The 14,778-nt window shown below is 44.0% G+C and overlaps 1 protein-coding gene across 3 annotated transcripts in view; it reads right to left on the bottom strand.

The window, feature by feature from the left end:
* Ldlrad4 (low density lipoprotein receptor class A domain containing 4) overlaps positions 1 to 14,778 on the bottom strand; it is a 250,223-nt gene that overhangs the window by 217,348 nt on the left and 18,097 nt on the right. Inside the window, exons 1-2 of one of the 3 annotated variants that reach the window (XM_028864662.2) lie at positions 14,377 to 14,579; positions 13,187 to 13,657 (exon numbers count right to left, since the gene is read on the bottom strand). In XM_028864662.2, coding sequence (XP_028720495.1) covers positions 13,187 to 13,226 — 40 coding nt within the window. In that variant the 5' untranslated portion in view covers positions 13,227 to 13,657; positions 14,377 to 14,579. Of the gene's footprint in view, positions 1 to 13,186; positions 13,658 to 14,376; positions 14,580 to 14,778 lie in introns of those variants that run through there. The other 2 variants (XM_028864664.2, XM_028864663.2) reach the window with 2 other exon arrangements.

Raw genomic sequence — 14,778 nt, 5'->3', positions numbered from 1 at the left:
TCTAAGTCTGTACCCATCTGGATACCCATTTTAGGAGGTAAATAAAGGAAGCAAATACAGAAAAACCCAATACCAAAACTTCTGGAAGACAAGATGGCCTATGGTGTATGTAGGGACCGGGCAGGACACAGGAAAACATCCAGCCACAAGTACACACACTGGCCAGAGGGGTCATCAAGTAAGGGATTTAAAAACTACACATCTAAGATGCTCTGTGAAAGTTTCTAATCCCTAGGTGCCTATCAACCTGATAGGGCATTAACCTAGAAGCAACAGTCTTTGAAATGTTGATCTCTAACCATACTCATAAAGAGAGGTAAAGGTTGTTTTCTAGGACACACCAGCCCAAGAGGAGAGGACTAGGAACCAGAGGTCTCACCTCTAGCCTTCATCTGTTAGGTGGCTAGCTTATGTGACTCAAACATCACCTCCATTTACTGAGTCTGCCTGCTCACCAGAGCAGGCACATCTAGATGTTCTTTCTCTCTTTCATCCAAACATCTGCCTCCTCTTTCTTTAGTAAAGAACAAATGGGAAAATACAAATGAGGAAATGCAAGAAAGTAAATCTTACTGCTCCTGATGCTACTTGATCCATCTATTGTGGTGGTATTGTGTTCCCCAAATTATTGTGCACCCTAATAAATTTATCTGGGGTCAAAGAACAGGACAGCCACTAGATACAAAGGCTAGAAAATGGTGGCACACACGCCTTTAATCCTAGCATTCCAGAGGCAGAAATCCCTCTGGATCTCTGTGAGTTCAAGACCACATTGGAAACAGACAGACATGGTGACTCACGCCATTAATCCCAAGAAGTGAGCCTTTAATCCCAGGGAGTGATGGCAGAAAGCAGAAAGATATATAAGGCATGAAGACCAGAAACTAGAAGCTTTTGGCTGGTTAAGCTTTTAGGCTTTTGAGCAACAATTCAGCTGAGACCCATTCTGGATGAGGACTCAGAGGCATCCAGTCTGAGGAAACAGAATTAGCTGAGGAATTGGCAAGGTGAGGTAGCTGTGGCTTGTTCTGCTTCTCTGATCTTCCAGCATTCACCCCAATACCTGGTTCCAGGTTTGTTTTTATTAGTAAGTACCTTTAAGATTCATGCTACAGCTGGGCGGTGGTGGCGCACGCCTTTAATCCCAGCACTCGGGAGGCAGAGCCAGGCGGATCTCTGTGAGTTCGAGGCCAGCCTGGGCTACCAAGTGAGTTCCAGGAAAGCGCAAAGCTACACAGAGAAACCCTGTCTCGAAAAACCAAAAAAAAAAAAAAAAAAAAAAAAAAAAGATTCATGCTACAATCTATAGTCTTTATTCTCTGAGTATTAAAAAAAAAATTCCTTTTTGTCAGGTGGTGGTGACATCTCAACACTCAGGAGGCAAAGACAGGCAGATCTCAGTGAGTTTGGGGCCAACCTGGGCTACAGAGTGAGTTCCAGGACAGCCAAGGCTACATAGAGAAACCTTGTCTCAAAAAAAAAAAAAAAAATCCTTTTCATCTGTTTTACAGCAAGCTTTTTAAATACTCTTTCATGTATTTATTTACTTATTAATTCTTCAAACAAATTCTGACTGTGCAGACAAGACCAGTCTATAACTCAAGACCCTCCTATCTCAGACTCCCAGGTACTAGGATCACAAATGTGCACCCCCAACACTCGACTAACTTTTTAAAATTTAAAGTTAGAAGAGCTTTTCAATGGCAAGTGGAATCTTCCCAAATATTGTTAAATAACAGCTTCACAGCATTTCATCATAAAGACGAGCTATTATCATCAGCCATGTGTTGGCTGTGAGCTGCTTTTCCACATCTTAATACCGCTATCTTTGTAAGCTTTGATGGAGTCAGCCAATGTGTGAGCAATCCCTTCTAATCCGTCACCTCTGAATGTGATAAACCCGTTCCCCTCATCGTTTCCCCCCAGGGCTTGACAAAAAGCCTTTTGATAGAATCATGTCATTCTTGCTTGACATTCATCCATTTGTCAACATTCTGTTTGCCACATCAGAATTCACACTAAGGGAAAGTTCCCAAGTCATCCTACGTAGCTGGTTTGTCTCATTCATTCCATGCATGTTTACTAACTGCTACCTGTGAAACCGTCCGGCCAACAGGATGGCTCAGTGAGTAAAAGCATTTGCCTTGCTAGCTTGACCTTAGTTCAAGTCTCAGAGTTCACCATAGGACGGAACACACCTCCAAATTCTCTGCATACATGCAATCCCTCTCTCTCTCTCTCTCTCTCTCTCTCTCTCTCTCTCTCCATATATATCTCTCACACACAACAACAAATAAATAAATAAATAAATAAATAAATAAATAAATGGGAATTTTAAAGCTATCTGCAAGATTTTACAAGTTACTTGTGTGAGAACTTCTGACTTTTATTCACAAAAATATTATGTAGTTTTTTTTAAAAAAAATCCCTAAAATTGAAAAATGTAAGAAATATAAACTTGTTAATTAAAAAAATAAGTCTCTATAGTGCCCAAAATACATTTTGGTAATCTATCTAGATTACATTTTTTTTTTCTTTGTTTGTTTGGTTTTGGTTTTTCAAGACAGGGTTTCTCTGTGTAGCCCTGGCCATCCTGGACCAGGCTGGCCTCGAGCACTGAGCTTCATCTGCCTCTGCCTCCTGAGTGCTAGGATGAAAGTGTGCACAACCACCTCCCATTAAAAACTTCTCATGTTCCAAGAAACAAAAACCCCTGTGATCTAAGAGTTTTTGGCTATTGAGCAGTCCTAACACTAAACAAGTGAGACTCTGGGACTAGGGTTCTCCTAACGGAAGCACAAATCTGGGTTGGAACAACAGGTTCCTTTGGCTTTTTAAAACAACAGGCAGGAGGTGGTGCCTCCCTTCCCACAGGAACCAAGAACACCATGAAGGACAAGCAGAGGGACCGTTCCAATGGTCAAGAGCCTCAAGAGAAGAAGGGAAACGAGGAGGGGAAAGGCACGTTTTTCGTTCATATCTTTTTGAAAAGCCGTGTTTCTTGCTGAAAATATGATGAAAAGTGTGTCAGATGTTCTCATTCTAAGTGAGAAGTGACAAAGTATGTCAGGGCTGAAAACTGCCTTGGCAAAGAGCCACCGCTCATTGCCACCGCGGTATCACTAAGCTGTTGTCCCTGGACAGGGACAAATCCCCCTCGGAAAGTGTGTTCGTGAAGGCAGATGTGAGGATAAATTCTGATGTGGACTGGTGGTGGTGTTACCTGCCGGAGGGACCTGAAAGGGAGACGTAATGAGAAATGGCCTGGAATGGGTGAGACTGGTCCAGGACTGAAAGCAGGAGCCGTTCTCCACAAGGATGACCCCCAAACACAACCTGTAAAGAGTGATCACGGTAGCTGTTGTTTCTTCCACGTCTCTCAACTGCCAACCTCTGCTGCCAAGAAGCCCGGGCGCTCCCAGGCCCAAAGAGCAGTTCTGCTGGAATGGCTCACAGTTCTCAATGATTAACAACGAGAATTCGCTGAGCCAGGCTCTGCCCGTCCCTCCTGTAACTTCTACCAACATGTTTGAGCAATGCACTTACAGAGTGCCAGAAAATACAGGCACTGGGGTGACTTGGAATATATAAGGTCTCCTAGTGGAACTGGTGTTTGAGAAGTCAACAATTTTTACAAAGCAATGATTCAAGAAAAAGATACATACAATGTGATGTGATGTGATGTGTGTGTGTGTGTGTGTGTGTGTGTGTGTGTGTGTGTGTTGACATATATTTATATTGCTAACTAAAATTTATAGATTCTCTCCCCCTCAGTGTCAGGGGTGGGGGAACAAGTGACTGTCCAAGTACCCAGCCTGCCTCTGAGCATGTGACCATCTGGATGATGGTCATGTGGTCTCTGAAACCCCATCTCTGTTCTTACTCCAAGCCCAGCTTTCCCATTGTCTCTTCCATACTGGACCTTGGAGAGACCCTGCCACACCCTTTGTTAGCAGCAATCATCACTACACTATGGCAAAGCCACCCCACCCCCCACTTATCTCCACCTCATTTTCAGTAAGACGTGGCGGCTGCTTCTGGAAATTCCATGAGCTTTGGGTCAACACCTCTGTTATCTATCTCCCCAGCCACAATGTAAACTCCACGAATGTGAGCGAGACCTGGTTCTTATTCCTCATGTAATACAATACTGACTACAGTGCCTCACATACAGCAAGCGTTCAATACGTACGTGTCAAATAAATAAATCTAAGCGTGGACTTGTGGACCACTAAATAAACCCTGTCCATTCATCCTTACAGGAAAAAAAGAAAGAAAGAAGGCCTCACCCTATCCTCAAGTGTTCTCAGAGAATGTGTAAGAAAAGAAAGATCAATCAGCCGGGCAGTGGTGGCGCACACCTTTAACCCCAGCACTCGGGAGGCAGAGGCAGGCAGATCTCTCTGAGTTCGAGGCCAGCCTGGTCTACCAAGTGAGTTCCAGGACAGGCGCAAAGCTACACAGAGAAACCCTGTCTCAAAAAAACAAAAAACAAAAAACAAAAAAAAAAGAAAAAGAAAGAAAGAAAGATCATATACACCATGTTCTTGACCCTGATAAATTCACAAATATATATAACCCAAGTCCTAATTCCTGCCAAAAACAGAAATTCTTTCAGGTCTTTGGGATCTTACATCAAGAAGCACATCAAATTCTTCCATGACATTTTTATATACAAAACTAATCCCTCTTTCCCCATACACTAAAATAAACAAATATAGATGATAATGATATGACCCCAAGAAAGCTTATTATAAAAATAAACTAGTAAATGACATGTTTTCCTATTTTGAAAGTCATTTCCAGCCCCTCACCAAGTCATTTTTAAGTATCCAAAGACAATTCCTCATTCACAAGGTTGGACACTCTTAGTCTAGTATAAAAGACAATGAAAGTCAACAAGAGCACCAAGATCAGTGATCTCCAGGCTCAAGAACACTTCTTATAACCATATAAGACAACAGGAGTGGAGAAGAGAAGGAAAAGGACAGAGAAAGACAATATATACATTGTTTATGGACATACATAATGGGAATTCTATCTCGGCATCGCTACTAAATGCAGCCAAACAAATTGTATCAAAATGGTATGTATCCAAGTAAAGACTGTGGGGTGAAATCATCAAATCACTCCATTGAGAACAATCCATTGCATAGAGACATTAGCTGACTTAAAAGAAGTATACAAGAATGGGAAACTTACTCTGTATATAGCGATTTAACAAAGTAACTAGAAAACGTATGCTCATGTGAGCATATATCATGACTTCCAATGCTGCTGTCACTGAAAGCCACTCTATCAGCAGGGGCAGGTCTCTGGGAAATGTCTCAGCAGCACACGTGCTGCCATGTACAGAACTGCTGAGGTTTTTGGGGGCAGCAAATGTGCAGCTGTCAATAATGTGAACCTACAGCCAGCCGTCTCTTGAAGCCTTAAAGCCATGTTTTTAGCAGCAGCAATGTCCCCGAAGTAAGACTAACTGATGCCTGCTTACCATGTCTCTGACATAGTTCTAACTGCTCTATCCATCTACATTCATGCAATGCTCCCCTTCACAGCCGTTTAAATGACGTTATCAATTTCCCTTAATAAAGAAAATGAGGTGCAGAGAAGTGTTGCTTCTCATCCAGTATGACACAGACTGATGTGGCAGAGCCATGATTTGAACCCAGGCAATCTGACTCTGACGCGACATATGTGTAAACACACCACTGTCCTTTCTCCCTCCCGCTAGAAACATACAGAACACCTTAGGACATGTTCATTTCTTAGAACATGGCCAATTCAAATATCAAAGTTTTAGATGGCTCTTGCAAAAAGTTCCTAAGGGGTGTTTGTGTTGTGGTGGAGAGAGCAAGAGAAAAAGGCCTCATTCCATGGGGAAAGGCAAACTTCTCCTAAAGGAGCCAAGAATCTCATTGCTGGGTGCAAGTCCATAATGGCAACCATCACTGGCTTTATATCATGGTCTTAGGTAAGTGAACAAAACCAGTCTCATGGGCAGATTAAAAATAAATATTTACCACACAAAAAGCCAGCCCTAGGCCCCCACTGCTTCATGTTGATCATGCTGTTAAAAATGTCTCCTTCTCCTAAAGTGCAGTCATTCCTACGGTGATCCTTTCCACATCAAGGCATGTCCGCAAGGGCGAAATTGATTCAGCACTGCTGGTCTATCCTTCTATTCTCCATCTGTCTCTATGGGATTTGACCACAACTATGCTGGTAGGCTGCTCTACCATGTCCAGCAAACATGGTCTCAACCAACACACCAAGCTTCCTAAATGCCCCAAACCAAGAGCGGGGACCCAAGTTGATGGGGGGAACTACCCACTTTCTTCCAAATACACCACAAAGTTTAAAGAAGACCTTCGCTCTTCAGGCACAATGGTCATTTCTGCCTTCTCACTCCCCTTTCTTCCTCTTCCTTACTCCAAAAGAACCAAGCTAAAATCTTAACTCTATCAAAATAAGTTCAACAGTACTAGTTTGATTTGGGGCACGGGAGGGGGGGGATGGGTGTTTACAAAACTACTCTTACTCTGTAACATAAGAATGTACTCTATCAATCACACAAAATAAACTATCTTAATCGTTTTTTTAGGTAAACTACGGCATTAGCTACATTCACAGTGCTATGCAGCCATCATTATTACCACAGTTCATTTTTGTTTCAAGCCTGGAGCACTCCAAACCCATAGCAATAAGCGCAACCAGGTTAAGATTAAAAGTAGACACGTAAAAGTCTGTATTTCCAAGTTAAGACACACACTTGCTGGGAGTTTCTGAGAGGCTAGACAGAACAACAGACGTGGAGGCAAGTCTGTCCCTTAGGACTGGCAGACACTGGCAAGGCCAGGAACTCCCAGGGAAAATGTAACCAACCTTCCCTTCCCCATTAGGGCAGTAAGAAGGCTTGTTATCTACTTGGCAACTAGGGTATGGTTCAAAGATCTTTTATCGAAGATTTTTGTCCATGATTCTTCTCTCACTCCTTCTAAAAATGGATTTCTAGGATCTTTTAAAAGAAACACTCCAGGCAGCTTTGGAGAGTGTGGGCTGAAGTCATCTGTGGGTCAACCCAAAGGCAGGATCTTGAAGACGTAGAAGCTGAAGGTCTGGGGTGGGCAGAAGGCTGTTCGGATCCTTCAAAACAGCATCTTTCCTGCATGTGCATGGAACATTAGCCACACCTCCAGGAAGACCAAACCCACTCACTCAGTCAATAGGGGAAAGTAGGCATCCCAACTACTCAGTTTATGGATTCTTCCCTTTTGGTCATTAGTAGCTAAGAACAAATGTCCACCAGTACTCATAAAGAACTTCCTTTCAGAGAGCTGAAGACAATTGACTCTCCTCCTTGTGGGTAAAATAAACCTAAGAGAGGCTTGCTACAAATTCTACAGAAATTAGATCCTCTTGCATAGCTCTCCAAGGTTAAATGGGTTTGCTCCTATCACTGCAATGGTCTGTTTAAGTCTATAAAAATTGTGCAAAACCTTTGAGGTGTCTAAGTGTGGTATCAGAGGCAGGGAGCACACAGATTCTCAACCTTGGCAGGATGTTTACCAAGTCACTCTAAGTATAAGCTTCAGGCCTTCTCTAACAGTAGCAGGAAGTCTAAGATGGAGGCTGACCGACCGTCTAAAATTCTCATTTCCCTCTGCCCGGAGACACCAGGTCTGTGTTTTTGCCCCAGCATCTCATCCCAGTGGTCTATGTATCTTCATCATTACACAATTGCCTCAGCAAGACACAGCTGGGAGCAAAGGCTTCCCCGAAGAATAAAGACAGTATGATTACCTAGCCCACCTAACTAAACATGGAGGCGAGCAACCTAACATGCAGTCTTGGCCTGTCTGTAGAGCAGCATGTTCTAGAGTTTCTTGTCTGTATGTGGGAGGCAGGCAAGGGCTTCTCCATCTCAGCTGAATGCTGGAGAGCAGACCACTAATTCAGCACATACTGGCTGTGAACAAGCAATTGGTAACTCAAAGAAACTGAGGTTAGTACAACCTCCAAAGGAAGGATTAACCAACGCTGTTGGGAAATTGAATCATACGCTTTAATAAATTTCACTACTTTAGACCCTTAATTCTGTTCTGGGTCTACAGAAGGGCTTTTATGCGTGAAGGTATTTATCAAGGTAAAAAGGTGCATATTTAACAACAGGAACAAGATTTTAAAAGTCAAATACATAAAAGGATATTATGCAGTAATTTAAAGCCATATTTATAAGAAACGCTCATAATGTAATACAAAAAGTGAATGATCCACTTATAAAATTGAACATGCATTATGAACACAGCTCTGGATGAAGAATTTTGCACAGGGCAGAAAGATTGACAGGCTCTAAGTCAGAATGTTAACACAGAGAAACTTTATACAGCACGGCCATGCATTTGTAACTCATTTGCTTCTTTTGGCTTGTCTGTGCTTTCCAAATTTTCTTACAATGAGCCGATATTACTTACAAAGTGAGGGTTTGGGGGTTTATTTTTGCTACAAATTATCACCTAGGCAACTAAGATCATTTCTCAATATGTTCTGAGAACACCAAAAACAATGCATCAATTCCTATATACAAAGATTAGCCCAAGGAAAAAACCGGTTGAGAAGATGAACTTCACTCACACAGAACAAAAGTAGGAAGAGTTGACTTCTAACCACATGGTGGGGGAAGGGCTCCTGAGGTTTCACCACCTTCAATCTCACACATTTCAAACAAGCCGTGGCCTTCCCATGCAAACCCAGCTTCAGAGCCACCCGCCCTTCCCAAAGCCAGCCATCAGCCTCCCGCGCTTCAACCTCCAACAAAATTGCTTCATACGTGATGATGGGACAACTTCCTTTTCGGCTGAGGTATGGCTAACGGCATAGTGATTTTCTTTCCTTGTCCTGTCGCCCGATTGAAAGTTACGGAGGAATCTCTTGAGCAAGGCACCGTTTAGAACACATAAAGCAACGTTCTTTCCTATTAACCCAGACAATTAGCCAATTTGCTCCTATCCTCAACTCCAAGAGCATGCGGACCGAACTGGGGGATAAAACTAAAAAGAACAAAAACAACTAAGAAGGTTGGCCATAGCCGTCTTTCACCTTCAAAGTTAACATCTTCATTCTGTTGCTCAGGCAACAGGAAAGAAAAGCTTATCCCTTCCATCCTGGGTCACAGAAACTGTTACAAAGTGGCTCAACCAAAGAGGAGCGCAGATGCGAGCTAAGACAATGAGTGGAGCCTATGGGAACACTTATCTGGGGTCAGAGAACAGAACAGCCACTAGATACAGAGGCTAGAAAATGGTGGCACACACGCCTTTAATCCTAGCATTTCAGAGGTAGAAATCCCTCTGGATCTCTGTGAGTTCAAGGCCACATAGGAAACAGCCGGGCTTAGTGACACACGCCTTTAATCCCAGAAAGCGAGCCTTTAATCCCAGGGAGTGGTGGTAGAAAGCAGAAAGGTATACAAGGCATGAAGACCAGAAACTAGAAACATTTGACTGGTTAAGTATTTGGCTGGTTAAGCTTTTAGGCTTTTGAGTAACAGCTCAGCTGAGAGCCATTCGGATGAGGATTCAAAGGCTTCCAGTCTGAGGAAACAGGATCAGCTGAGGAACTGGCGAGGTGAGGTAGCTGTGGCTTGTTCTGCTTCTCTGATCTTCCAGTGTTCACCCCAATAACTGGCCTCAGGTTTGATTTTATTAATAAGACCTGCTAAGATTCCTGCTACAGGGAACCTCCTCCAGGCCCACTCAGTTTCTTAGTTCCTTTTCCTGGTATCCAATAAAAGACCCTGACAAAAAGCAACCTAAGGGCAAAAGGGTCTATTTTGGCTCAGAGATCAGAGTCACAATCCACTGTGACAGTGGAGTCCCAACAGCAGAGGCTTGAGACAGCCAGTCACATGACACCCACAGTCAAGAAGCAGAGAGCGCTGAACGCTTGTGCTCAGCTCCTCTATATATACAGTCCTGGATCTTAGCCCAGGGAATGGCGCCGCCCACCATAGGTGAGTCATCACAATCAGCATACCCTCCCACAGGCATCTTCAGACACCCATCTCCCAGGTGACCTGAGACCTCATCAGTGGATAACTGAGATTAACCACCAGAGCCAAGTATTTGTATAACCTTTATTTCTAACACTAGTCGCTTCCTAGAGGTGTGGGGAAGCTAAAAATCATCATCCTGAGCACATACATGTGCTATGATAAATAGTATCAGGCACCTAATAGCATCTTATAATGAGATGACTAGTTAAGGGAGGTACAAACAAATGCCACACCTTTGTTTGAAATGAACTCTCCCCACCCATCCTTGGCCTCTCTTGAGACACTCACTATTCTCTGTATGATCCTGGCATTTTACACGTCTAGACTTTCATGTACACCAAAATCCGTGGTCTCATTAGGATAAAGGTAGGTCCTGATTTAGCAGATTTAGGTGATGCTGAGACTAACTCAATTCTGATCTCTGAGGGCAAAACCCAGGTAGCTGTATGGCTGGTTCCCCAGCAAATCCAATATACAGCGAGACGTGAAAAGGTCACGGAAGGCTGGCCAAACTGAGTCAGTGAAGGCACCTGCCACCAAGTCTGATGACCTGAGTTCCCAAGTCACACATGAGAAAAGGCAAGAAGTGACTCCCCACAGGTTGTCCTCTGGTCTCCACACGTGCATCACGGCATTGTGTTGTGTGTGCCCAGGCGCATGCGAGCACACACATACACACACACACACACACTTCACTAAGTAGTAATTGTTTCAGAATAAGGCAGAAAGCAATCGAGGAAGACACTGGAAGGAAAAAATAAAAAAGGTCACTGGCACTTTCACCTCCAGGCCTCACCAATTGTTCTCCGTGGCCCAGCATCACCAGCATGACAATACTGTCCCCTGAGGTGTTGTGAAGATTGACAGAAGGGGGGAAAATCCCACAGGTAAGCCACACAGCGCCCAGCACACTGAGCTCTCCGGCATATTCGCCATAGTTACCCGTTTACCGCTAATACTCCTGTGACTGTTACTGAAGCAGGCTAACACAACAAGAGAAGAAATAAAAGGACAAAAGATGTAGACAGAGTTCTGGAGAAAAGGAAGAGATAAGAAAATGTGAGCTGGGGAGGAGGTGCGGGAGCGTGGCCTGAGCAAGTGTGTGGTGGGCGGAGGGAGCTGCCGGGAGCAGACACTGTACTTGGTAATTACAGTAACAGCTATCATTTACTTGGGCTTTAAGGTCTGAAGGGCCCTAGGTTACCCAGCAGGGATGCTCCAAGCAGAATGTGGGGCTGCTGGTTGTTGCTTCATAGGAAGCCACAGGTTGCCTATCTTTTTTTTTTTTTGGTCTTTTCCCCTTGAGGCAGAGGAGTGGTGAGGACTGGGTGTGGCCACCCATAGACCACAAGGAACCAGTCCTGGCTTAGGATGGTAAGGCTAGCAGGGAAGCAGCCTAGGAGACTGGAAGAAGAGAAGCACAGGAACTGTTTACATCCTCAGGAGCAGCGATGTTAGGGTTAACATCCCTGGGAATGTTCCTATCTAGGGACTAGGCTGGTGTGATGAACCCGGGTTCCTCCTCCTCAGGTTTGTCTTGTCCCACATCCTCCCCCTCTTCTATTCTTGGCCCCTCTTCTCAGAACTGCTGTTAAGAGCCTCTCGACATACATCTCTACACGCCTCTCATCCTTAGTTGCCTTGTGGATGTCACAGAGGCTAAGTGACATTTGACTATTTCACTGAGAGGCTTCAAAGTCACTACCCTCCGCACAGAAGGGAATATGACATACATCCATGAGTAAGCAGGTTTTAAAACAAAAACAACCAGAGGTGCATGGTTTAAGCAATAATTAGAAGGCAGATTCCAGCCCAAAACATCTGGAGACGATTCTAGAGAGCTTAGTTTTGTTCTCTGTCTTCTGAGCGTATGTTTAAACATCATTTTAGTCAAGATCATTTGAGGATAACCTTCCCTATCACAGCTCCAGACAGAAGTACTTCACTTCAGGCCTCCAGGTGACAGCCAGAGTGCTGAGACCAAGTTAACCCATGATCCCTCTGTGAAAATAAGAAGCAGACAGGGCCAGGCCTGGCCACCGAACTCCATAATAGAACTCTGCGGCTCAACATCTCAGGCCAGTGTCCTTAGCCTTCCTTGGAGTGGTACAGCTGAGACCTAGAGCGCCTTCATTCACAGAGACATGAAAAGGAACTGAAAATCTTGTCAAGGAGTGAGATCAGCCAGTAAGGAGTGAGTGCCCCTGTGGCTCTCAATTCTGAGCCTCGACCCCTTTGTCCAGGCACCCCAACAATCTGACCCACTCTCTCTACAAAATCTGAAAAGCAGCAGTTCAAGATTCCTAGGGACAGCAACACAGTTACTTTCCCCATTTCTACCATCTTCGCTTTTCAGTAAAACACACAAAACCAAAACATGGCTCTTTTTACATAAAAAATAATAATTTTCCTAGATTCCAAAGGTTCTTTTTACATAAAAACATTTTCCTTAGGTCCCACATTGTTCCCAATAAACAAAGAGCCATAGGTGCAGAAGATGAAGTGGTTTCCTGAGATGTTAAATCAATCAAAGAGCCAGAACTCAAAATCAAAAGTTAACGTATCTCCGGCCATAGTTCTAGCACTAGCCAGACAAAATGGTTCCTTGTAAAATGTACAAACCAGTGGCGGGTAGGAGAAAACTGACATTAAATCCTGATTTAATCCCAGCTTCTCTATAGGCTCATTTACAAGAGAGAGAGAAGAGAGAGAGAAGAAGATCTTAACTGCAAAGTTATCTGGATCACGGTGGCCCCCACCACCGCATGGGCTTTTAGTCTGATAAACCCAAAGATGGAAAGTAAAGATGGGAAAGGAAAGGTTACTGGTCAGCAATATATTTCCCCTTGGAGAGTTTTCCTAACCCTTAAAAAAACAAAACAAAACAACAACAACAAAAAAACTAATGCATTGTTCTGCAAATGATATAACCCTATTTAGAGAAGGAGGGGGGAAATATACTATTATTTTGTCAAAGTTAGTTAGCATGGCAGCCTGAACCCTTGACTCTGCATGGCCTTTGGCTTATACATTTAAGCACACCTCCATGTTGTATACAGTTGCTTGGTATTTTGTTACCCACTACCTAATAGTGGAATCAAAGCCTCCCAATTAAGTGGAGAGTGTTCTCACCTGTGAACGCATTTGTGGCCTGAAAACCAGCTTCCGGCATACTGCTCCCCAGACAAGCCTGTGTTTCAATTCTTAACTTGTCCGGTTGTGAAGAAACTGCCCGGGCGAGGCCTCAGGTCACTTCCATCTTAGCCTGTCCAAGTCCATCACTCTGCTGGTCCAACCTTTGGGAGCATCTGATGCCCACTGGCTGTGCTCCCACACCCTGTGAGCAGGAACTACCTGGACGGCACACAGTCCAACAGCATGTGGGACACACAGTCACATCAGCCGTCCAGCCAGAGAGTTGAAGCCATGGTGAGGTCTGGAATGAAGGCGCTGTCCTGCTGAAACCTGCTCTCCCACCTCAAAATGAAGGGCTTCTCGGCCTCGCAGCACCCAGCATCTTCCACAGAGTGGGCCGTCTCTGCCTCACCAGGGACTCTCAGGCTGCTCTCATCAGCTGCTCTCTGTGCTTTGCTTCTGTTCTTGCTGCAATTACAAAGAAAGAAGTCACTTTTCTGAAGGACCTTAGTAACCAGTAAGATCAATAGACCTGCTGAGCCTGGTGTATGTACTTATCATCCCAGCACTTGGGAAGCTGAGGCAGGTCACTGAGACTCGTGGGAGCCAGACTCTGCATCGAGAGATCTTGCCTCTCAAAACCAACACAGCAGCAGAGCAATAAGCCTACAAAACTAGGAATTAAAAAGCAGCTCAGCCATGACCATGACCCTTCTGTGAAAACTGGGGTCAGGGGTAAGGGGGACCCCCACTTTCAACCCTCAAATACCACATTATCCATTTTCCAAGCCACTCTAATAACAGATTTAAGCCCACAATCTCCAAACACCTTTCCTTGGGCTGCTTAGAATTCACACACACTCTTAAGGAACTGATTTCCCAAAGTTGAAACCCGAGGTCTTAGAAGTGGTCTTTAGTTCATGTCAACTGCCATCAGTACTCAAAGAATGGGGACTTAAGATCTGGAAGAAGCAATTTTTAACAGTGACTCTTAGAGGATGACCAAGTGGAGTTTATCCAAGGGATACAAGATGATTCAACATATCTCAAAACACATGACACATTCCATCAACAGAATGAGGACACATCCAAACAACCACCTACATAGAAGCAGAAAAAGGCATTTGATAAACTTCACCATCCCCCCAGGAGAAAAGCCCTCAGCAGTAGGTACAGAAAGAACACACCTCAGCACAGAAAGGAGACACAGGGCTGTAGCCAGTACCATTCCAATGGGAAAAGCTGAAAAGTCTTCCTCTAAGACCAGGAACAGGGCAAGCACATCTACCAACACCACTCACACTCAACACAGCAGCAGAAGTCCTAGCTGCAGAAAAAAGACAAGAAACAGAAAGCATCCAATTCAGAAATGAAGCCAAACTGTCCTTGCTGGCAGACAACTGGGTTTTTATAAGCAAAACAAAAACAAAAACAAAAACAAAAAAAAACATAAATATTCTACTAAAGATTGCAAAAATAAGAACAATTTTTATACATCAGTGCAAACTCACTGAGAAAGAAATAATATTTTTAATATACCAATTCACAATGCCTACAAGAAGCTGGGTAGTGGTGGCGCATGCCTTTAA

The sequence above is a fragment of the Peromyscus leucopus genome, chromosome 19 (genome assembly GCF_004664715.2).
Source record: "Peromyscus leucopus breed LL Stock chromosome 19, UCI_PerLeu_2.1, whole genome shotgun sequence".
Taxonomy (NCBI): domain Eukaryota; kingdom Metazoa; phylum Chordata; class Mammalia; order Rodentia; family Cricetidae; genus Peromyscus; species Peromyscus leucopus.
The sequence above is the reverse complement of the archived record's forward strand: the minus strand, read 5'-3'. Positions and strand labels throughout refer to the sequence as shown.